This window comes from Doryrhamphus excisus, chromosome 2, assembly GCF_030265055.1.
Source record: "Doryrhamphus excisus isolate RoL2022-K1 chromosome 2, RoL_Dexc_1.0, whole genome shotgun sequence".
Taxonomy (NCBI): domain Eukaryota; kingdom Metazoa; phylum Chordata; class Actinopteri; order Syngnathiformes; family Syngnathidae; genus Doryrhamphus; species Doryrhamphus excisus.
Genome location: NC_080467.1, coordinates 7,517,346 through 7,542,533, shown reverse-complemented (window position 1 = coordinate 7,542,533; position 25,188 = coordinate 7,517,346). Strand labels below are relative to the sequence as shown.

The 25,188-nt window shown below is 41.2% G+C and overlaps 1 protein-coding gene across 1 annotated transcript in view; it reads right to left on the bottom strand.

Annotated features, from left to right (window-relative positions):
• The window catches only part of LOC131103025 (astrotactin-2-like), a 239,522-nt gene extending 224,924 nt beyond the window's left edge, over window positions 1-14,598 (bottom strand). Inside the window, exons 1-2 of the mRNA XM_058048873.1 lie at window positions 14,465-14,598; window positions 13,884-14,003 (exon numbers count right to left, since the gene is read on the bottom strand). Of these exons, the coding sequence (XP_057904856.1) occupies window positions 13,884-13,899 (16 nt within the window). The 5' untranslated portion in view covers window positions 13,900-14,003; window positions 14,465-14,598. The remainder of the gene's footprint in view (window positions 1-13,883; window positions 14,004-14,464) is intronic.
• Between the last annotated feature and the right edge of the window lie 10,590 nt (window positions 14,599-25,188).

The window sequence follows — 25,188 nt, the reverse complement described above, 5'->3', positions numbered from 1 at the left end:
GTGAAGCGCAAACCTGCATCCAAGGTACCCTGGGAGGTCAGGCCTGGTCCTGGAAACCTCTTGCCCCAGCTGAACAACATAAAAAATGCCCAAAGATGCCAAGACCCTGCGTGCACCCGAAAAACAAAGTGCAGCTGCATGTGTTGCAATGTGGCTGTGTGCCCTGGATGCATGGCAATTTTTCATACAAGACGGTGATCTAGTACTGTATCTCAGTACTGATCGACTACATAAGTACATAAGCATAAGCATGCAGCGTTGTAGCAGGGTTGTACCACCTCATCTGTGGCTTATCCCTAACCTTGTGAGGTTGGCAGTTGATGCACTATACTTTGTGTAGTTTGTCAGTTGAAGCACTGCAGTTTGATGAGTTTTGTCAATTGAAGCACTGCTGTTTGTCTCGTTTTGTCAAAATCCACAAACGCATGCTGTCCACCTATGTGGACATATTCATAACTTCTTGAAAATTTGGTGTATAAAAACAGAACCAAATCAGTTCTTATTTTTATGTCTAAAGACACATAAAAACACTTAGTAACATTTTTTTATCTCAGTTTATCATGGGTCATGCATGAAAGGGTTAAAACAATTTCCATACTTTTACTGGTGCAACAATGGCGGCCTTTACCCAGTGGAAGTGAAGACGACAAGAATAAAAGCCGTCCGCAGCCTCTACAATAGCGTGTACACGGCAGGAATAGATAGCAATCAAAGAGTCAAGAGAGATGGGGGGGAGTGACTCTTTTGAAGTTAGCGCTCCCTGGCCAATTTCTTTGAAAAGGAAAAGGAAGAAGAGAATACTGGACCGTGACATGTTCATCTCCCTGGTGGAAGATACCAGTGCATACAGTTTTTTTTTATCTATCGGTGTAAGATACTGTGGTTGTTCTGCAGCGACCTAAGACGGGAGTTGTTGATTTGCACATGAATGGTCTCTCAGAGGCCATGAAACAATATGCTTTTGCTCTTATTTGCAGGAATAACATCCGTGTACATGTGTGCATGGTGATAAATGTCTATTCAGTAATGCCCTGGTTGTCACGACAAACTGTTCCCAGGCACGGCCGTGTTAAGAAAATGTCCGCTAAGTAGGATTTCTTATTTATAAATAGAATATTTTCATAGTCAGAGCACAGAAAAAGACCTTCTAAATGTGTTTTTGAACAATATTGGAGCCTGCCAGACATGAAAGAACATACCTAAAGTCACCTTTACACTCGTTGTTGTTTTCAATGCAATATCTTATTTAAATGCCACAAATGTTTTTGAAGAGTTGGGAAAAGAAAGCTTGTCTATTTTCCATGCGTCTCACTGGCCACCCTCGTGGTCACACTTGGTCACAGTTATGAAGACTGATAGAGTCCACTCCAGATCAATGGCTCTCTAGGAGATTGTGTCCAAATAGTGCTGTCCTTAGAATAGCAAAAATGGCAGAAGGAGAGGTTCGGGTTGCACAGCGTGTCGTCATTGAGGTGGGGGGGCCAAGGGGGTTGGAGCGGACAGCATGCGCTTGGATGTCGCGGAGATGATGTTGACAATGGCTTACAAAGGAAAGGATTTTGGAGATGGAATTTAGGAGGGGACAGGACTAGTAGTCTAAAGTAACAGCATGTTATGTTCTAATTTTGTGTTTCAAATTTGTGCTCACTTACACAACATCCTAACTATTATGCTTGCAGCTACAGGATATTAGCTTTGCATAGCGTATGTTTTATAGTGAATATTTCATTGGACTCGACAACTGGACCCGCTTTTTTCTATGGTTATTCATAAAACTACTTGTATGAAAGTTAAACCATTAACCAATGTAGTATTTAAAAAAAATAAATACTATACACAGTTTAACTGCATGCGGAAAGTGTATTTGAGATTCAGATGAATTATTAAGGAAATAGCATAGTAACTGAAGAACGTACTGTAACTGGGTAATTGCATGCATAAAACAATAATATATCCATCCATCCATTTTCCATGCTTATCTTCACTATGGGTATGCTGGAGCCTATCCCAGCTGACTTCGGGTGAGAGGCGGGGTACACCCTGGACTGGTCCACAATGAGTACAGTAATATTAAATATCAAAATTATATTTTACATACTACGTATATATCTGTGTATTTAGTATATCATCCTGAGAACCAGCTCATTCTTTGCTGTTGGGAAAATAATAGTCCTTTTATGAATCTCCACCAATCACTGTGGTTCTCTGTGGGCCGAGACCCCTGGTGTGATAGATCAATAGATAAATAGATAAGACAGGTCATATATTGTCTTCATCACCTCATTGATTGTCTTTTTATATTTTTCCTCCATCACGGATTCCAGCCTCAAACTCCACAAAGTATGTCCGGTGGATTCCTTGAAGAAAATGGTCGAAATCCAATGAGATAAGGTGTGAAGCACTGTCCTCCAGGAGAAATTTGTAGAAGAACCACTGCTGCTCCGTATTGAGAGCAGTTAGATGAGGTGGCTCGGGCATCTGGCCAGGATGATTCCCGGATGACTCCCTCAGGAGGTGTCCAGGGCACATCCGATGGGAATGAGGCCTCGGGGAAGACCCAGGACAGGTTGAAGAGACTGAAAGTAATGAATGGATTGACAGAAACTGGAGTTTGATGAAGTACTCAGCATATTGGTGACAACGTCTCTGAATACTTGGAAGCATTCAGATGCTCCACAATCAGCATGTTTGGGGCCAGCAATACCAAAGAAACTGTAAAGAAACTGTAAGGTTCTTCAAGTTGAGGAACTCACTGAAGATTGTCCTGTATGACCTGTATGTAGCTAAGACGCACAAGAACGCAGACATTATTTGAAGAGTCAGGCCTGATCTTCTGGACAAAGTGAGGCAATGCTGCATTAGTCTGCCCAAACCAGGAAAGTCTCCATTGATGAGCAAGTGATGGCTTTTACAGGCCACCAAGCCATACCCTGCAGGTTTAAAGCTCTTGATCTCTGCTTCTCCAGATGGTCTGATGCTGGACTTGGACGTTGACCCAGGAAAGGATACATTGTTGATCAAAAGCTGGGAATCAGGGCGGCGGCATCGTTAAAACACAACTAGTCGCCTGTACTTCAAGCGCTACTTCACATCAGTTAACCTCCTGGGTGAATCCCTGGCATTGGGCCTTCCCGCCACTGGAACCTGAACCAAAACCTGTGTCCCAAAGCCTTGTTTGTCAGAGCAGCATGAGTGGCGGTAATAGGAAGAGTCCTGAGAGGGTGATTGCTAAATGACAACAAGCCGGTGATGACGGCTATTACTGCACATGGGAAAGACGCTGAGTCTATCTCTACCAGATGGTTGAAGAAAGACAAAACCCAGGTCCAGGTGAGAAGACCGAAGACCATTTTCTACGAAATTGTCATGAGCGTTTCTTACTTAACCACGGTGATTTCAACATCAACATATAAGACTGATCCAAGAAAAATAATTGCAATGGAAGTAAAGTGAATGCTCCAATTATAGCTGGGGTGTTTATTTACCTAACGAGGATGGAGTGTTGATTGGAAGCAGGTGATAATGGGCAAAAAGGAAAAATATCTCTCTTTGACCACGTTATGTTGACAATAATGTGCACAACACAACACAACACAACACAACACAACCAATTGTGTAATAACAATATTGCAACAACGTGCATGGATATCACACCAATATTTACAACCCATATTTTAACACGCATGCAGAGGTAGATAAAGCTGATCTCTCCTGATACTTCAAGTCCAACAACCGTCATCTTGTGGAGTTATGTAGTAAAACAGACTTCCCGCTAGCCCAAGCTAGCAGGACACTAATTAGCACCATGCATAAAAAAATTATCAAAATAATAAATCTTGCATATATTACATCATAGGACTGCACGGCGGCGCGCAGACCTCACAGCTAGGAGACCAGGGTTCAATTCCACCCTCGGCCATCTCTGTGTGGAGTTTGCATGTTCTCCCCGTGCATGCGTGGGTTTTCTCCGGATACTCCATGCTAGGCTAATTGGTGACTCCAAATTGTCCATAGGTATGAATGTGAGTGTGAATGGTTGTTTGTCTATATGTGCCCTGTGATTGGCTGGCGACCAGTCCAGGGTGTACCCCCCCAGGATAGGCTCCAGCACCCCTGCGACCCTTGTGAGGATAAGCGGTAGAAAATGAATGAATTAATCTTTCATTGTTGTTCCAAAGCAGTTCAAAAAGGAACTGAATTTAACCCCCCCTCAGTTTTTGTCATGCTGAGATGATGCGGGAATTTGCTCAAGAGCAGCAACCTTGGAGTGATATACTTTATTCAGGTTATTCACGTCAGCTTGTTTGCTGTTTACGGGGCAGGCTAGGCCCCCTTTGCTGTCTTTGCTATTTCTTCCCTTAGTGCAGTACTTCTCAAATAGAGGGGCGCCCCCCCCCCCCAACGGTTGTACTGTCAGGGGGTGCATGTCATCCAACATGGATGAATTTGTTGTACTCAGCATACAGTTTAAGTCTTAAATACGCTTGTAGGATTCACTTTCTTTCTACAGTAGAGTACATATAAATACACAGATATTATCTGTTTCTCCAGAGTATTTCAAATCGGAAGAAAGGAGGAGGATGGGGGGGCATGACAGAAAATAATTGCGAACCATTGGCTTAGTAAAACACTGAGGGCTGTCCTTCCACATCTTAGGGGGGGTTGGATTCGGTGTAATAGGAAGAAGCTCCAATTCAAATGCAATTACTGCCTTTCCCCCTCTGTGTCAACGCCATTAGCCAATTAATTTTGCCGTATCTTTTCATTAGAATAGGCGGACAAAATGTCAGCCCGAATGACAGTAGTTTCAATTTAAAGACATAATTGGACTTGGGTCTTGTGGTCTGGTTTCTGAATGGTTGGCAATGTGGTCAAAACCGATGGGAACCCTTTAAAAATATTGTTCGCTAGTTCGCTTGCAGCAGGACGAGTACTTCTGGGTCCAGGAGGAAAAACCGAGGAACGAGCAGGAGGATTTGGAATGCCAAATAATTCAACCCTTAAGAGATGCCAGCAGCATTCCGTCCTATTCCTTTTTTCTTTTTTCTTTGTAGTTTTTTCCGGCCATATTGGATTTGTTAAATGAAGTTTCCTTAGGATAGTCCTGAAAAAATTAATCATGTGACCAAGCGACACAAAACCCGGCACATTTGTTCCTCTTACCGAAAATAAATTTCGTATAAGATATGTGAATATACTGAAGTGGTTTTCGGGAAGCAGACTTACTGTTTTTTTTTTTTTTTACAGCTGTGGTTTTTGGCATTAGGGATAAATGAGAGAGGATATTTATTTGTCTTTGTCTGTGCATTTCATTTCCTTGTACCGAATGAAAGAAAATCAATTCCCTGGCCCACATTTTGATTCTTATGTGCACATAAGCCTTGATCTGCCTTTGTGCCATCTATCTCCAAAGTTTTATTTAAAATCAGTGAAGTAGTCTTTGCATAATCCCGCTTGCTGACACACAAAGCAACCGATACAAGCTGTCTGTACGCACAGAAAATTGCACAAGAGTCTGAGGCGGCCGCAGCACTTGTGAGGTTATTGATCCACGTGCCCCCCCGCACCCCCTGCAGCATGAATCCAGAGCGGTGTCGGAAAATAATCCTCTCCATCTCTGTCAAAAGCCACGATGACTTTACCATGCTGCGGGGACCGCCAGCAAACTCTTTAGCCCGGAGAGAAAGTAAGCGATAGAGGGCAAATTGTGTGTGTGGATGGAGTGCGGGGGCGGGAAGCTTTCTGAGTGGCTTCTGAGCAAGGGGTCTTACGGCGAGAAACCACAAATCAGGATCGCACGTCCTCACTCGAGCCACCAGCAATCGATCCCGGTCAGACGGGCCCAAGTGCAACTCATTAGACCCTCCTTATTATTATTATTATATTTCATTAGATGCAAATATTCAGACTGTTCACATGATTTTTGCAATTATCCAAAATAAAATGGCAGTGGCAGGCACCAGATGGAAATTACTTCTGTACAGTTCACGCCACACAGCAACAAATAATATTTAGCATTGCTTCAATTGAATGGTATGACCCTAAATATAAGCTGTATAAAAAAATGAAATGAAAGACCAAGCAAGACCAGATTTATATTATTTTTCCAATATCACGTGTCCACGTGTTCACGTGTTAGCCATTATTGACATTTAACTGATGCAGTCCTGTTTGTCACTGTTGTTGTTATGGGAATTGTTGTTGCTGCTGTTTTTGTCTCACCGGTCCGGTCGCTCCAAATGTGAACAACAAAAACATCAAATAACGGCAAATAAAATTTCATGGTACAGGGAAGTTGTAGCCTACACCTTTCCTGACGCAGAGCAAATCTGTTTAGGATGTAAGGGCATTTAGATCAACAATACTATCTGCCCCAATGGCTGGACGAGACAAAAATAAAAATTAAAAAATTAAAAAAAAAAAAAAAATAAAATATGAAAAAAAAAATAAAAAAATAAATACAAATAAACAAAAAATTAAGTAAAATCACATGTTCGGTTTGCAATGAAAAATGTAATACCAGTCATTTATTTTATCAAAGGTGATCCAACAATACGTTAATGTTAAAGTGAGGAACCTGAAGTGAGTGCTAAGGCTCACCATCCACATACAGTACACCCAATTTACAAAATAACTGATCAAATTAGGCTAATGAGTTGGCAAATGGAGCACATCTCTAGTTAGCCGGGCTGCATGCTTAGGGGCTGTCTGGCCCCCCTCCAGAACGTCTCACAATAATAACTATGATTTAAGCTTCAGTATTCAACAATATGTGGCCTGGGCAGGAGTGCACCATTAGTCCAATTGACAAACAAATCATAGGCCTTTGATGGATTTTTACAACCAAATAGCCTTAAGTTGCAAATACTGGCGGTCAAGCTTTGAAAAATGGAAATGTATAAGTAGAAGCAAACATGGTGAGGGCTGGACGGACTATACTGTAGGGCCTGACCTTTAAAAACATTCTTTTTGCCCAAGGAAAATAACGAGCAAAGCACACAAGGCAACAATATCTTTCCAGTATTTCTATTACTTCCCTCTGCCGCTTAAATGCATCACCCTTTTTCACAGTCTATTAAGCTGCTCTGAATGCGCTTAACCATGCATGGGCGTGTCGTAGCCCAATTAAAAATCTATGGCCTGATGTGAAATAGTCACAGTGATAACAACACCTCATAATTAAACTTAACACCTGATTAAATCGGGCCTCGCACCGCTTCCTGTTCCGTATTACACAGCAATGGGTATGTAGTACCAACAGCGACGGCACTAAAGTGTCATTTACCCAATTGTGGCGCCATCCGAGAAGCCAAGATGTTCTGGGCTTTCATACCTTGGCAGTTTCAGGCCGTATTACACTCTGGTGGTGCTAGCAGTAAGATGGCCATTTTTGTTGCCCCCCGCCCCCGCCTGAGAAGCAACAGAATATTCCCTGCATGTAATCTATGCACTGATTTAAAAAAAATATGTAAAATAAAAGTTACAAGTGCCAGCATTTTGATAACAAAGGTGAGAAACAGTGATAGAATTCAAGAAATTATGGCAAAACATGAAGGTGGTGGCAGGCGACCTAGCCGCCCAATTGCGTCTTTGCGGACAAGTCAGAAAAATAGCCTGACATTTCCATATATTCCTCGTGTTTGTCGTTTGTTTGTTGTGTTTGTAAAACTATAATCACCGTGACGACTGATGACATCATACTTCCGGTTCCATTTTGTTCACTAGCTAAGACGTGCAATCCAAGAATGCATGTAAACCGACGCAAAATTGAGCATACGTTTTCAAAGAACATGCTAACAGGGCCGAATGCTAACCAAGGTTCCACTGTCGAGTTCAGGGGTCCCCAACTTTTTTTGCACCAAGGACCGGTGTGATTTGGGTGTTTTTTTTTTCACGGACAATGTGTGGCAGAAACATACAGCAAATATAAAATACGACGGGGCTAAAAACAAATGTTAAGTGTAGGGAAAATATAACTCACCCGCTGAATCAGTGGGAGGCCTGAGCTTGTTTCATTGAGACCATATGGTCCCATCTAGGTGTGATGGGGGACAGTGAGTCGTTAATGAATTATTTATTATTTCTGTGCGGCCGGGTAGCAAATGCGGCACGGACCGGTACCAGTCTCCCATAATCACCCCCGCCTAGTCTCTAATGACTAATTACCTCTGCATGCGCTTTAAAGGGCACCTATGATGCTAGAAATGTAAAAATATATAAAGCTATAAATGTGGTTATAATGTTGTATTCTAGGGCGGAACGGTGGTCGAGTGGTTAGCGCGCAGACCTCACAGCTAACCCCGCCTCTCGCCCGAAGACAGCTGGGATAGGCTCCAGCACCCCCCGCGACCCTCGTGAGGAAAAGTGGTAGAAAATGAATGAATGAATGGTAAGAATTTGCTCAATTGGGCTGCACGGTGGACGAGTGGTTAGCGCGCAGACCTCACAGCTAGGAGACCAGAGTTCAATTCCACCCTCGGCCATCTCTGTGTGGAGTTTGCATGTTCTCCCCGTGCATGCGTGGGTTTTCTCTGGGTACTCCGGTTTCCTCCCACATTCCAAAAACATGCTAGGTTAATTGGCGACTCCAAATTGTCCATAGGTATGAATGTGAGTGTGAATGGTTGTTTGTCTATGTGTGCCCTGTAATTGGCTGGCGACCAGTCCAGGGTGTACCCCGCCTCACGCCCGAAGACAGCTGGGATAGGCTCCAGCACCCCCGTGACCCTCGTGAGGAAAAGCGGTAGAAAATGAATCAATGTTGTATTCTGGTGTAACATGTTACCAAATTACAACATTGGTTCTGATGCTGCCGTGTTGTGTAATATATTTGTTAATAAGTTTTTCATTGATATTGTATGGCTAATTGGTCCAACACTGCAAGTTCCTAAGCTTGAATCCAACTAACAAGGCCATTTGTTGAGCATTACCGCCCGTAAAATACGAGAGAGTCCTTTTACATTTAGGATCGATGCAAGCGGTTCATCTCCGTCGTTAATCACCACCAGCACACCTTTTATGAAGCAATCTCACTTTATTCATAAAGGATAACTGCGTGGCTCCATTAAGGTGTCACACTATTTATCTTTCTTATAACCTGCCCGTGGCATTACAAAGTGCCTCAGCTCAGCCCGACTCCCTTCTCTCTCCTTTCCATTGCGTTTGTCCCTTTGCCCTTTTACACATGTAAAATAATTGGAAATACATGGAGGTAATAACAAGGAGGGCAGTTTACCGGCGATAACAAGAAGAAGGCACCGAAAGGGGAATGTCATCAATTGTTAAAAGTGTGCGTGCGAGCCGCATGCACCACTTGAATTAAAAGGGGGGGTCCTAAGGCGGTAAACTTTAATGCCTGCGGTAAAATGATTAACTAAGGTGGAAAAAGCAGAGATGCAAACGTCATGGCAGTTTTTTGAAGATTTTCGCAGTTTATATAAAAGTGAATATCAGAACACGGGTCAGTACTGTTCGGAGGAAATATCAATGATTTTAAAAACCTCCTCCAGTTCTCCTCCCCGGTACCTTTCAATGCAACCCCGCAGCAGTTAGATGATAAAAAATGCATTATGTGATTTATTACACGCTAGCTAAGGAAAGCATGTTTTATGAATGTTCTATTTCGAGTATTTGATGAAGTGCTGGTTTGATCTTTTCATCTGGCATCATCAGACACTTCTGGTCATTCGCTGGTGGATAAAGTTAGAACACATACTGTATAATAGACGCAGAGAAACACGTTTAGATGCACATGATGCGTATCTCACTGGGCCACTTGTAGTTTATTACACAGCGGACCCTTGTTTTCCATCATTAATGGGGTCCAGAAGGTCCGATTCTCATCAAAAAGTATACATCATAAGAAGTAGTCATGTAAATCAAACCAATTAATCCGTTAATTAATCCGTTCCTCCCAAAAGGTTAAATCAAGGCAAGTGGACTCGTGGTTGGTTATGCTGTAGTATAGTGAGAAGTGCAACAACATTGACGACAGCGCCTCCGCTGGTTGCAACAGAGTAGTGCACTCCATTTGGCTTCTGACTTCAAAAGATTCGCTACCAAAGACGTTGCAGCTCGCTGTGTTGTGCAGAGGAGGTTACACATTGCACACGTGCACACACACACTTCAGTTGCAAGTTTGAAAATTGTATAATAATACTTCCTGATGTTATATTCCACACAATTGAGCAAATTCATTCATTAATTCAATCATTCATTTTCTACCACTTATCCTCACGAGGGTCGCGGAGGGTGCTGGAGCCTATCCCAGCTGTCTTCGGGCCAGAGGCGGGGTACACCCTGGACTGGTCGCCAGCCAATCACATGGCACATGTAGACAAACAACCATTCACACTCACATTCATACCTATGGACAATTTAGAGTCGCCGATTAACCTAGCATGTTTTTGGAATGTGGGAGGAAACCGGAGAACATGCAAATTCCACACAGAGATGGCCGTGGGTGGAATTGAACCCTGGTCTCCTAGCTGTGAGGTCTGCGCGCTAACCACTTGACCGCTGTGCCTCCACCAAATTCTTACCAGTTAATTATAATTACGCTCATACTTACATACTTACAAACACCTGCATATGAAGTTGACCAACAACTTTAAAGTCATATAAACAGGAAACAAAGACACTCCAAGCAGGGCATTAAAAATGATGTCAGGTCAGATATTAAAGGCAAACAACGCGGCCGACATGAAAAAAGCTTCTATTTGAAACGTATGCCTGATGAACAGGCACCCATATAGCAAAATAAAAGAGGTCATAGCAGGAGAATAAGGCCAGTCGTGCATGGTAGATGCAAGATTAAAGGCAGGATAAATGGAGAAGGCAGGCAGAAAATGGCACCAGCACTCCGCAACGCTAAAGGCAGCTAAGGGAAAATACACTGATGATAAAAGAGCAATGCCGAGAAAATGTTGATGAGAAAATGATATATAGTAGCACACGCATGAATACTAAGGCCGTGGTTTGGGTCACAAGCATCCCCACCCATTCCATTTTCCGCTCACCCTTTCTCCTTATAATGCATGAACAATTGACCCTCCCTGATGTTCGTTTCATTTATACTTAGTGCACATGGTGAAAGGTAAATACGCGTGATGTCATTTCCGACACGCCTCACTAAGAGACAGGTAGAGCAATGTTCCCTGTCATGTCTGACAGACATTGAAAGCAAACGTAAATTTAGCAGAAGGTGCAACGCTTCCTCAGTGTGCTGCCGTCAGGGTCGCGATGAAGACTAAATGTGTTCACATAAGAATTTAAAAACATGTTTTTAAAGCTAAGAAAAAGTCGATTTCATTTTCTACCACACCGGTTCTGACTAGAGTTTTAGGGGGTATGCTGGAGCCTATCTCAGCTGAAATTGGGCGTGAGGCTGGGTACACCTCGGACTGGTCGTCAGCAATGGCAGGGCAAATATAGACAGACGATCATTTATACCAATGGGCAATATAGGGGGGCAATCAACCTAACATACATATATATACTTAGAAGTTGGGAGAAACCAGAGTACTCGCATAAACCCACGCATGCACAGGGAGATCGTGCAAACGCCACACAGACATGCCCAACGGAGATACAAACTCAGATACAAAAAGTAAGCGAGTAACAGTCGCAGTAGTCGTAGTAGTTTTATTTGGGACTTTTACTTCGGATTATCATGCCTGTTGTGAGATATTCAAACCTGCCTGTTGTTCCGGCAATCAAGTCTGGTGCTTGTGTGTCTCACAGAGTAGAGTCAAGTCGATTTGATTGGCTTCAATTAGCATCACACTGCATGGAGTCAGCCATGATACGTGATACAGTGAAAAGCAGTTCACCTTCTCCTCCGGTTTTTGGCTTCTTACTTTGTCCTTCATTCCCATTCTGTTTGAAACCGTTGAGCAGTGGCGTCATTAGGCCTATTTTAGGGGGTCCTCAGCCCCCCTAAGATGTTCTTAAGTCCCCCTAAATAATTTTATATTTCTTATAGATTAAAAAAAAAAATTAAAAATTAAAAAAAAAACAATTTTTAAATGAAAAATTTTACAGAATGGGGCAAAAGCAGGCTAATAAGCAAGCCAATAAGTAGGCTAATACTAGCCTACTACTAGTAATAGTAATAATCAGAAGAAGAATAATGATAGTAAGCAATTTTTTTTTTGATTTTTTTGAATGTCTACTACATTCATTCATATCCTGTGCATCTCCAGGGGGCTAAGCCCCCCCGTCCTCAGAAGCTAGTGACTCCCCTGCCGTTGACGTTTAAAATAAACACATTGGAGGCTAACACTTTGGCATACCATATTTAAAGAGGTATTCATGTCTCGTGCCCTTGCCGTGATCCTGTAGCCTGCACATTCCAGTTGAGCAATGTGTGGTAAACAAAGAACAATAGGAGTGGAGAGGTGACTACAAGGGTGTTCTTTCATGTCTACGGGGCTCTAAGGATGGAAAAACTGCATATTTGGAAAGTCAGAAACAGGGTTCCTACGTTGAAACTATATGAAAAGATTCCATTTATTAACTTTGCGGAATGTCACTTATCGCAGCCGGGTTTTGAACCACTGCCTTCTGGAAATGGGACTCCCACTTCTAAAGTCACATTACAAAGATAAATATGTTTGATCATACTGATTTCATGTTAGCAACTACAAAACCAGCAGTTGGATTATTATTTGTATTTAGTGACAATGGTAACAACGCTAGCGATGCTAGCTGTCGCTTACCATATAAAACAGTGTAGGCCTCGGAATTAATTATTCAAGACTACACAACTGCACATTTTCTGCAAACACTTTCTATTTTGAGACAAAAAAGTGAAAAACAAGAGAAAGCGGAATGTCGTCTAAGATATTTGTATAGAAGATGCAATCCTTCCAAATTGGATTAATCAAGGGTTGATATGTAGAATGTACGTAAGATAATTCACAAAATGAGCCCTTAAACTGTCTAATGAGGTGAGGCATTCAACCGTTCCCGTAATCCACCACCCTTTGCTTCATCGTGTAAACAAATTTGTGTTGTCTCCTTGGAATTACAGCGAGGCCTAACGTTTTTTTAATTTGCAGATGTCAACACAAATCACGTGAGATAAAGCCTTTAAAAATAATTACATCGAGCTTCAGAGCCGTTAAGCCCTTTAGCGTTGGAGTCGGGGGCTGACCACCGGGGATCCGGGATTTAAAAGACCTTCGTTTCTGAAGGCTGCTGACAAATGTAGCATGAGAACAAAGCTTCGGGCGCGTCGGGGAGTCTGAATTATGCTTGTTGTAAAGCTCTGACCATAAAAACCATTTTCTTTTTTCATGTCTTATCAATGCAATAGTTTCGAACAGCTGGAAGATAGAGTCGACTCCCATGGCTCAAATATCACCACCGAGGGAGGTTATGATCTCCCCAACATCTGTGGCTGGAGATAAAACCTTGATCAGGCTGACGCCGCTCGCTAATGTGATAACATGAAGGTAGCGAGTCACCCAAGATGTCGGCGATAGACTTTAAAGTGCCACAGCTTGATCATCTTACTTTCAGGAGCTTCATTTTTTTCCATCTGTCACTAACGTCACGGTCCACTCTCAGCTGTGTGGATTTCATGAAAAAGCAATTCAAGTTAGCACAGAAGATCAGGAAAAAAGGAGACTCCTCTGGGGGCTCATCATGTGAGCAACGGTGTCAAGGGGGAGCCATGATTGCTTCTAAATTGACTGTGACAGCAGATCGCTAGGATTAGTGCTACGGAGCAGTCCATGCGCTGCATTAGAAGAATGGGAATGCATGAATTAATAACAGCTAGCTTTAGTATTCATAATCAAGCAGCCCATTAAAGAGAGGGGTTAACTTGTGTTCCCAGAAAAAAGCCACAATTCATTTTAGTCCGTTTTACTTCTTACCATGAATCATCTTCATTAATCAATAAGTGCTGCTTCTTCGGACTCAGTTTCGGACGTGTTGAACTGTGCGAGTGGAAACGTGATGATCCTTAACTTGATCCTTTAACTTGTTAAGTATGTCTGAAACAAATCAAAACATGGCCATTTTAGCTCATGTCTTCACAATGTGGCCTTCAGGGAACATCATAAGAGCGTCTGGTTGACTCATGAAGCATCTTTTATCCAGACTTTTCAGGGCCCCAGACTAGCTTGTTTTTCAAATTTTAGGAGTATAAATAGAACATTTGGGGACACACAAACCGAAATCAACTTAAAAGTAAACATTCCCCTTCCTCTCATTGTACTACTGATAAATACTGTAACTCCCTCGGATGTGTAACGATCAGACGGCAACTAGTTCTTGTATTTTACTCATGGATTTATTACAAAACCAACGTGAGAACTGAAAGGGGTTCAAACAGATACAAAATACAATAAATTACAGGTCATATAATACAAATATACAATAATAATAAGAATAATAACTAAACTAAGACACTAATAGACTGAAATGAAAACAATACAAAACACATATACTGTACCTTAATGGCTGCACACGTGCCTTAGGAGGGAATTATAGAGATGATCTTGAACCTTTCCAACTATTAGCCTTTGAGCTCCAAACAGTGTGTCAACAACTGCTCTTATTTTCTATTGGTGTAACAACTAAACGTGCACGTGTGGAAACAACGATTTTAGAGAAATTTTGTTCCGCCTTATTAACTTGTATGCACCTATGTAGCTTACAGCTAGCTTACAGGTTGGGCTTGTTAGCTTACAGCGAGTTTACAGGTTGGACTCGATAGCTTACAGCTAGCTTACAGGTTGGACTCGTTAGCTTATAGCTAGCTTACAGGTTGGGCTTGTTAGCTTACAGCGAGCTTATAGGTTGGACTCGATAGCTTACAGCTAGCTTACAGGTTGGACTCGTTAGCTTATAGCTAGCTTACAGGTTGGGCTTGTTAGCTTACAGCGAGCTTACAGGTTGGGCTTGTTAGCTTACAGCTAGCTTACAGGTTGGACTTGTTAGCTTACAGCTAGCTTACAGGTTAGGCTTGTTGGCTTACAGCTAACTTACAGGTTGGACTTGTTAGCTTACAGGTTGGACTCGTTAGCTTACAGCTAGCTTACAGGTTGGACTTGTTAGCTTACAGCTAGCTTGCAGGTTGGGATCAATACAAAATATTGACACTTCCAATGCCAGCTCTTTATGCTGTAAAATCAAAATATCAATACTTTCCTTACTCCATAACCGGTAACGTTTTGTTAGCCTCTCTAGTAGCACTTTAGTGTTTTTAAAGCTAGACTAGTTGCGAGCTGCTTCGACTGGTTTCCTTCCTACGGTCTCTCCATGGTGACTTCTGACTTTTTCCTCCCTTTACCAAATCCATCCAGCAGCATCAATACCTCGATCGGCCATTCCAACTTAGCGCCACCAGTCCTGTACTGGAGTGTGATGGGGCAGCGTGCATGTCAACTTCCCGGCATGTCTTACGTTTATGTTGATTGCACAGTGACACCTCCTCAAAGCAATTCTTTTTCTACTTTCAGCTCGTTTTTTTAATGATATCACATGACTTGGCTTTATGCAATGTGCAGACAGTGACTCATCTATTGCTTCATTCTGACCCCTTCAACTGGACGCGCTGTCGTTATCCGTAACACCTCTAGGTGGCAGCAGAGGTCCACGCCCACTGGTGACAACTAGTCATGACTGCTTTCCAGAGCCCACTGCACCACAGTGGGACTACAGAGAGACAGTAATGCAAAGAAGACAAAAGGAAAAGAAAGCAGTGCACTAAAAGACTGGGACCCTTTTGATTGGGGCTGATATACACTGTGAGCTTTCAGCATGTGTCCTCCAGTCTTTATAGCCTCTCTTCTTTATTCTCTTTTACTCTCTCTTATCTGGTGCCCTTTTTTTCACGCCATGCTCTCACCTAGACACAATTCAAAGTCAACCTCCAGTATTGAAGGTCTGTGTATTGAAATGATGCGATTGCACTTTTCTGCAGGTTGTCTGGGAGGACTGGGGGGGGGGGGGGGGGGGTCACACTGAACAAAAATGGCAGCTGTTCGATAAAGGAAAAAAGATGAGACCTTCCATATTTTAGCCACTTTCTACTTGACTTTTGTTTTCAAACCGACTTCAAAGGGGACCTCATTCATTCATTCATTTTCTACCACTTATCCTTACAAGGGTTGCGGGGGTTGCTGGAGCTGTCTTCGGGCGAGAGGCGGGGTACACCCTGGACTGGTTGCCAGCCAATCACAGGGCACATATAGACAAACAACCATTCACACTCACATTCATACCTATGGACAATTTGGAGTCGCCAATTAACCTAGCATGTTTTTGGAATGTGGGAGGAAACCGGAGAACCCGGAGAAAGCCATGCATGCATGGGGAGAACATGCAAATTCCACACAGAGATGGCCGAGGGTGGAATTGAACCCTTGTCTCCTAGCTGTGAGGTCTGTGCGCTAATCACTTGACAACCGTGCAGCCCTAAAGGGGACCTATTATACTCATTTTGGCCTTTTGTGTCGAGTTGTGGTCTGCTGTAGAGCAGCTACACACAATAACCAGCACAGAAGGCTAGCTTTCTAGATCTTCCAGAATCAGCAAACATCTTGTACAACTTGTACCTGGACACGCCCACATCAGGAAGTCCGGCTCACTGTGACGTCACAGTGGAAGAACTCTCTGAAACCATCCCAAACTTCCTCCAAATACACGAACCTCATGATCTTCCTTATTTTAGCCACTTTCTACTTGACTTTTGTTTTCAAACCGACCTTAAAGGGGACCTATTATGCTCATTTTGGCCCTCTGTGTTGATTTGTGGTCTGCTGTAGAGCAGCTACACACAATAACCGGCACAGAAAGCTAGCTTTCTAGATCTTCCAGAATCTCTCTGAAACCGAGCATTTAGAGCCATCCCAAACTTCCTCCAAATGTACGAACCTCATGATCTGAAATGCTTGGTCACACTATGAACAAAAGTGTTAAAAGGCTAGCTTTCTAGATCTTCCAGAACCTGCACAGCAAACATCTTGATCTCATGATCTGAAACTTGGCATGCTTTAACACCTGAATACAACATTCCAACTACATTTATAGGTCCGGTTAATCCAATTAGCGAACAGCAAAATTCAGCAGCTAGCTAAATGACATTTATGGCACCCTCTATGGGTTGTGGTAAAAGTGGAGAAATGACGATAGCTGTATCCCAACACGACCAAACGAGACGTGGCATATTGCTTTAAAGCACTACAGCGTAATTGAAATCAGCACTGGCATATGTGACTTCCAGATTTGGAAAAAAATAAAAAAATGCGGGTGCTATGTGACAAGAATTTGGATTCCTTCCGTCGAGAGAAGACTTAATGATTTAATCCTCCTCTGTGCTGGAGAGGAGGAAGACCTCATTCGCCAGGACGAGAAAAAACATGTCATCGTTTCGCTGGTTTTTGTCTCTATGCTTGTCGAGATGCATTTGTGACCTGTTTGATCATGAACTTATCACCGAATGGAAGCCATTGACGGACTGACAGGATAAACAAGCACATGTAATAATAATATACGCATGTAGCGTTCAGACATTTTTATGCATGGGTTTGATGCTTTAGCACATATACTGACGCCTCAATTAATGTGAAAAAATACAACGTCACACCTCAAATTAGACAGTACCCCCCATGTCGGTGATACCACCATGTGTGGCATCTCTGAGGGCCGCAAACAGAAAAATTGATGGATTGGTCACTTTGATAGTTTACGTTTTGTAAACCAGCCTATGTAGATATGCTAAGAAGTTATATTTATATTTAGGGAGAAACATCACATTGCTATGTTTCTCTTTAATCACACCCTTTTTTGCTAATGTTTCCTTTTCTGTAATTTTTTTAATGTTACAAATATTTCATAATTTACAAATGTAATTTAATTTATTTTTTAATTATTTTATTTATAATTTAAATTTAATTTACAAATGTTCTTTGTCTCATAATGTGAGAACTTAATTTCCATAATATTTTGTCTTTATTGTGGTAATATCACTTATCATTCAAGTTTTTTTTTCTTTTGTTATGACAACTTTAGAAAATAATTATTATATTATTTAATATTTCGACTTCAATCTTAATTCAGGTCTAACTTAAATGTAATTTATGTCTAAATTATTTTTTCATTTTCATTTCTCGTAATGTTATGACTTTATTCTCAGATAATTCAGACTTTTTTCTGGTAATATTATGATTTTATTCTCCAAAGATTGAAACTTTTAGAATGTGCCAAGGCCGAGAAAAAACACCCGCAGGCTGCAAATGCAGTATGTAGTCGGGTGGCATAGAACCGACAGCTATTATTATATTAAACAGTCTTACTCCTATATTGACAGTATTTATTCATTTATCTTCAACCGTTCTATTATTGAAAGTTATTATTCATTTTCAATGCTTATATTTTCACCTTTCATCACTACATAAACTATTGTTACACATTTTGTGCCGTCGTATATTCAGTGCAGGAGAAACTAAGGACAGAGTAGCGTCCTTAAAAAAAATAATTTTAAAGTAATCGCCACTTATCACTCTTGGTGGTAAAATGTAAACGTCCATCTTTCTGAGGGAAGAGTGTGTTTGGAAGTTATAACTATGACATTTTTCATGATGCGTGCTGGCGTCCTGCACAAAGGAATCCATTTATTATTAGAAGCTTCTGCAATACTTATGGCAAGACACAGACAATTACAGAGAAAACTTTTATAACCGAGCGACAGCAGTCTCACTCGCTAACTTTTTTTTATATAATTCCCTTCATTCCTCATTGAGCCGTCTTGCCTGTACTGTAGACTTTCTGCTAGAAGCAATGGCACACGGAAAAAAAGCAGGTGATAATTCACACTCTGCAGGCCTTGCAGCTTTCCCATTATGCTGCAGGGTTCCCAAAGTTCAGGACGGCATATTGCGGAGCAAATTGCGGGCAAAAGCGTGATGGGAGTGAGTGGAATCAATTACTGGCTGTACGACACACATCAAAAGGATGAAGCAAGCACGCTACCTTTGTTAAAAAAAAAAAAAATGTGGGATGAGAAGTCACATTCTTGGAAGCTCGCTCCGGGATATTGATAACCTTGTTCTCACTCTTACTTCACTTCATCTTTCTAAGAGATTTGTTGATATCGTAATGGCTGTCACATGGATCTATAATAGTTATTAGAGCGAAGGCTTAGAGCAGGGGTCTCAAACTCAAGTTACCTGGGGGCCACTGGAGCTAGGGTCTGGGCAAGGCTGGGCCGCATCAGGTTTTCACAAAAAAAAAAATAAATGCATTTATTAAAAACAGAAAAATATACAAACTTTTTCAGTGCTTTGGTTCCGATTTTCTACAATAAAAGCTCTGATAAAACATTCCACTGTTCTCAAATATCTTAATTTTTATTTTTCTGCACAAAATAAGATGAAAAATAAATAAACAAATCAAGAATAAAGAAAATCAATCAATCAGTAATAAATAAATATAATAATAATAAAACGGCAAATAATAAAAACTTAAGAAACCACATATAGTTGGTGGGTAGACAAATTATTTTTTTCAGATTAAAATGAACAAAGCATTATTAGAGCCCTGTAGACATGACAAAACACGACTATAGTCACATTTATACTCTTTTTATTTACAACATATTGCGCAACTGCAGGGTCTTGAGACACATGCTAACTAGAGAGCTAGCGACCTAAACGGTAGCCTTCAAGTTATTTCCTTTAAACTTAAATAGCCAAAAACTTACCACTTCCACATGGATAGGGAGGACAACTATTAACAGTTATTTAATCTTTAACATGAACATTATTCATTCATTCATTCATTTTCTACCGCTTTTTCCTCACGAGGGTCGCGGGGGGTGCTGGAGCCTATCCCAGCTGTCTTCGGGCGAGAGGCGGGGTACACCCTGGACTGGTCGCCAGCCAATCACAGGGCACATATAGACAAACAACCATTCACACTCGCATTCATACCTATGGACAATTTGGAGTGGCCAATCAACCTAGCATGTTTTTGGAATGTGGGAGGAAACCGGAGTACCCGGAGAAAACCCACGCATGCACGGGGAGAACATGCAAACTCCACACAGAGATGGCCGAGGGCGGGGACCGAACCCTGGTCTCCTAGCTGTGAGGTCTGTGCACTAACCACCAGACCGCCGTGCCGCCCAACATGACCATTAATCAAACGTAATATTTTTTTCTGGGTACATGATACCATACAGCATCCATATCAAACTTGCGCGGGCCGCACTAACATTAAACTTTCATATCAATAATCATATAGTGTCCTGCGGGCCACATTTGGTGTTTGAGATCCCTGGCTTAGAGGGAAGTCACAGATCCAAGGGCTTTAGTCTTTAGGACCATAAAAGGGGTACCATGTGTTTGTTGTGGTAAGATGTAATTTGTTTGAGTGCATTCAAGGGGTTAATATTGTAACCTCGGTTAGTGTACACCCGGTTAGTATGTTTTGGTTTGCATGTTTTTCAAGAGTTGATTAATAAAATGTGGCCAAAATAAGTCAGAAAAGACACCTTCGTTTAAATAAAGATTGTCATTGAATCTTTTATTTTTGACTTCTTCAGATGTAAGGAAAGCTATCATCAAAAACATTTGACATTTTCGGTCAAATTGTCAAGCGTTTGAGTTGAATCCAGCAGGGAACATTCTTTGAAATATTGTTATTGTTTTGCAAACCCAAAAAGCTTTCAAGAAAATGAAGTTCACTGCTCCTTAATGCTTTTAAGAGATTATATTTGAGTCTTCTTTATGAAGTCAATGCTGGTCCTTCCAAAGTCCACTCGGGAAGGACTCACTATTGGAAAGGCATTATGTCAGATGACCTGCAACTTGAAATGTGTCCTCTGATGTCCTCTTGACTTTAGAGCTGATGAGTCTTTTCAAAACATGCTGAGGGTAGTTTCTTCTTCTCATGATGACAGCGAGTCTTTTAGGGTCGGAGAAAATATGACTGCGGCAACATATTGTGCCGTTATCTCAATAAAGGTTATTGAAATGTAATGAATAATGATAATAATGGTAATGGTAATGGTTTTGAAGCGCTTGTGAACTCCACATGTCGTCAAGCCCCCCTTTCTGCCAAGCCCCCCCCCGAGCGTACAGAATTTTCACACCCTCCCAGTTTGAAAGACTATTGAGGAACTGATCATAGGGGAAGTATTTATCTGTACTGTCCAGGCTAAACTCAGTAATGGTAATGGTTTTATTTCATTTGAACACGCATCAGATTACAATTGAATACATCACATAATCAGTTCACAGTTCCACATGTCCAAAAGGAGTAGGAAGAAGCAAAGCTTATTAAATCCTACCCCTCCATCTGGTACTTTTACAATCAGTAACTGTTACATTTGTTCACTTCCTGCTTTTCTAATATAGTTTTAATTTTTTTTGTATTTTTTTTTGTACGAGGTGATATGAGCATCCAATGACATAATGGGTACCATAGTAAGTGTCAATATAGTGATATATATATAGCACATCATGACTGGTTCAAGACTCTTCATCCTCCTCATACTCTTCATCAACTGCTTGTATTGTTTCTTGAATTGGCTCATCGTTGTGCATTGTTTGAGGGTCTTACTCAATCCATTCCATAGTTTGATTCCACATACTGAAATGCTATGGCTTTTTAACGTAGTCCTAGCATATAAGTGTTTCAAATGTAGTTCTTCCCTGAGATCATATTTCTCCTCTCTTGTAGAGAAGTATTGGATGACATTTTTAGCTAATTGGTTATTTTTAGCCTTATGCATTATTTTAGCTGTTTGAAGATGAACTATATCAGCAAGTTGAAGTATTTGTGATTTTAGAAATAAGGAGTTAGTATGTTCTCTGTAGGCGGCATTATGAATTATCCTTACTGACCTTTTTTGCAATACATTTAGCAAGTGAAAATTGCTTTTATAGTTATTACCCCATATTTCAACACAATAATTAAGATATGGTAAAACCAGAGATCAATAAAGAGTGTGGAGTGATTTGTTCAATATTGAAATATGTTTGGCCACCAACTCCAAACTGAAACCAGGATGCAAGATAATGGAGAGCTGTGAAGCACACTCGTGTATTCAAGAGTCAAACTGCATGTTGAGTATGATCAATTTGTACAGAAAGTACACAAAGATAGGCCTCCCTGCCTTTCACGACCCCCCAATAGTTCACCCCACTATTTGGCAAGCACTGGTATATGGTAGCTGAATGTATTTCATCCCAATTTTGGTCACAGACACAGAATGGTTTGAATCCGGTACATGAGGATGTGTTGTTTGTGCTTGTAGGCACATCAAATATATTAAGTACATATATACTGTATATCTTTTATTTATTTATCTATTCCAAGTGTTTGATACCTGCTGAGCCCCAAAAGCAGAAGTAAAAACAAGAAAAAAGCCAAAGATGAACAAAAGCTGAGGGAATAGCATACATTACGTTAGAGATCCTGTGGCGTGTTTGGTTCTAGTGTGAAGGCTGTACAGTAGTAACATAGCAACAAGCCTACACTACCCAAGAAACAGCATAACACAGCATGCAACATCGTGTCTCTGGGTTTATCATTTTACTGATAGGACCATGCACGTACCCTACAATATATATATATTTGATAAAGACATTTTCACCCAAAGATTGACAAAAATAAAGTCATATTTCAATCCCAAAAGTCACTCACTCTTGTATGACATGTTCTCATCATCTGCTGACTAAAAACCCGACTAAAAATCTCTCTCTCTGTCTCTCACAACCTTAAAGGGACCTCTCCCCTCTTTTCTGACTTATAATTTTTTGTATTATTGTGTTATTGATGTATTAATGCCATAGTTTCAGATAATGAGGTCAGTGAGTTTTTTCGAAGACAGAAAAAGTCATCTCTTTTGTTGAAGAGTTGCACTCACATAGCACAATCAGAGTCGCACAAGACTCTCTCTTTCAGTCTCTCACAACCTTAAAGGGACCTCTCCCCTCTTTTCTGACCTATAATGTTTTGTATTATTGTGTTATCGATGTATTAATGTCATAGTTTCAGATAATGAGGTCATTGAGTTTTTTCGAAGACAGAAAAAGTCATCTCTTTTGTCGAAGAGTTGCACTCACATAGCACAATCAGAGTCGCACAAGACTCTCTCTCTCCGTCTCTCACAACCTTAAAGGGACCTCTCCTCTTTTCTGACCTATAATGTTTTGTATTATTGTGTTATCACTGTATTAATGCCATCGTTTCAGATAATGAGGTCAGTGAGTGTTTTCAAAGACAGAAAAAGTCATCTCTTTTGTCGAAGAGTTGCACTCACATAGCACAATCAGAGTCGCACAAGACTCTCTCTCTGTCTCTCACAACCTTAAAGGGACCTCTCCTCTCTTTTCTGACCTATAATGTTTTGTATTATTGTGTTATCACTGTATTAATGCCATCGTTTCAGATAATGAGGTCAGTGAGTTTTTTCGAAGACAGAAAAAGTCATCTCTTTTGTCGAAGAGTTGCACTCACATAGCACAATCAGAGTCGCACAAGACTCTCTCTCTCCGTCTCTCACAACCTTAAAGGGACCTCTCCTCTCTTTTCTGACCTATAATGTTTTGTATTATTGTGTTATCACTGTATTAGTGCCATCATTTCAGATAATGAGGTCAGTGAGTGTTTTCAAAGACAGAAAAAGTCATCTCTTTTGTCGAAGAGTGGCACTCACATAGCACAATCAGAGTCGCACAAGACTCTCTCTCTGTCTCTCACAACCTTAAAGGGACCTCTCCCCTCTTTTCTGACCTATAATGTTTTGTATTATTGTGTTATCGATGTATTAATGTCATAGTTTCAGATAATGAGGTCAGTGAGTTTTTTCGAAGACAGAAAAAGGCATCTCTTTTGTCGAAGAGTTGCACTCACATAGCACAATCAGAGTCCTACAAGACTCTCGCTCGCCGTCTCTCACAACCTTAAAGGGACCTCTCCCCTCTTTTCTGACCTATAATGTTTTGTATTATTGTGTTATTGATGTATTAATGCCATATCTTGAGATAATGAGGTCAGTGAGTTTTTTCGAAGACAGAAAAAGTCATCTCTTTTGTGAAAGAGTTTGCCGTAGTTCACGGAGTGACGGCTTCCAGGTTTGTTTAGGTTTGAGGGAAAGCTAACACGCCTGAACGGGTGAACATCAGACAGAATTGATTGGAGTTGCAGATTCCAGGTGAAGAGAAAAATATGGGACTGTTTTGCCAAACCGAGTTGCTTTTGAACAACAATAAGTACAAATATCCAAATTGGGTATTTCCTTGAATTAAATACGGCTACTTTGCAGAAATGACAAAACTATGTGTACTTTACATGAACTATGAACGTGCATGTTCATAGCTGACTACAGTATAAAAATGTGTTGATGCGTTTGAAATAGTTTCGCCATGTAAGTGCCAGGGATGTTTTTGAAGGCAATGGGCCAGCTTCCAAGTTAGCTACTGGGCATGCGGCGACACAACAAGCTGTGCTCCAGAGAGAGCTTGTAATAGATTGCAGCGATTCCTCTTGGGCATGCTGGTGAGCAGGTGGTGCCTTCACTGGTGCAACACACATCAGTGCCTTTACCATTTTCCTGGCTCCCCATCTGACTATAAATCATGCAGGACTCCAGACACATTTCTAATAACCGGAGACGCAATTAAATAAATTCAGCTCCGTCAGAGGCAACTGTCTTTGCGGGTTATTTTTCTCCGGAAAGTAATATGTTTCCAGCCTGGAGACTCTTTCAGAAGAATATATCTTTTTCGCTTCTTTGAAAGTGTAATTTTGAGGTTTGTTTTTTTCACCTTGCAGATCACTTTGGTTTACTGTCAAAAGGTAAACTAGTACAGTTCATCAAAGATTCTGCCTTTTACCTACACGGCTTAACACAAATCTACTTGTTATATCAGATATTTTGATATTGGTTAAATCATTCTGTTTTCTGGACCTGGTCCGTCTAGATGGTAATCAGATTCAAACAGTTGGAGATACCTGGCTGGAATCCACAACAGTACACTAAGCTGTTGATGTGCCTTATACTGCTGAGCACTGCAGTTCTATACTTTACAGTCTCGACTTTGCAGTCCTGTTCCTTCTGGCCCGCAGTCTCCTCTCGGATAAAATTACCTCTCATAATGCCAGTGGCATGTTTTCTTCATGCCTTTAGGCTCCTCTGAGATAAAATCGGGCTTCATATCGTGC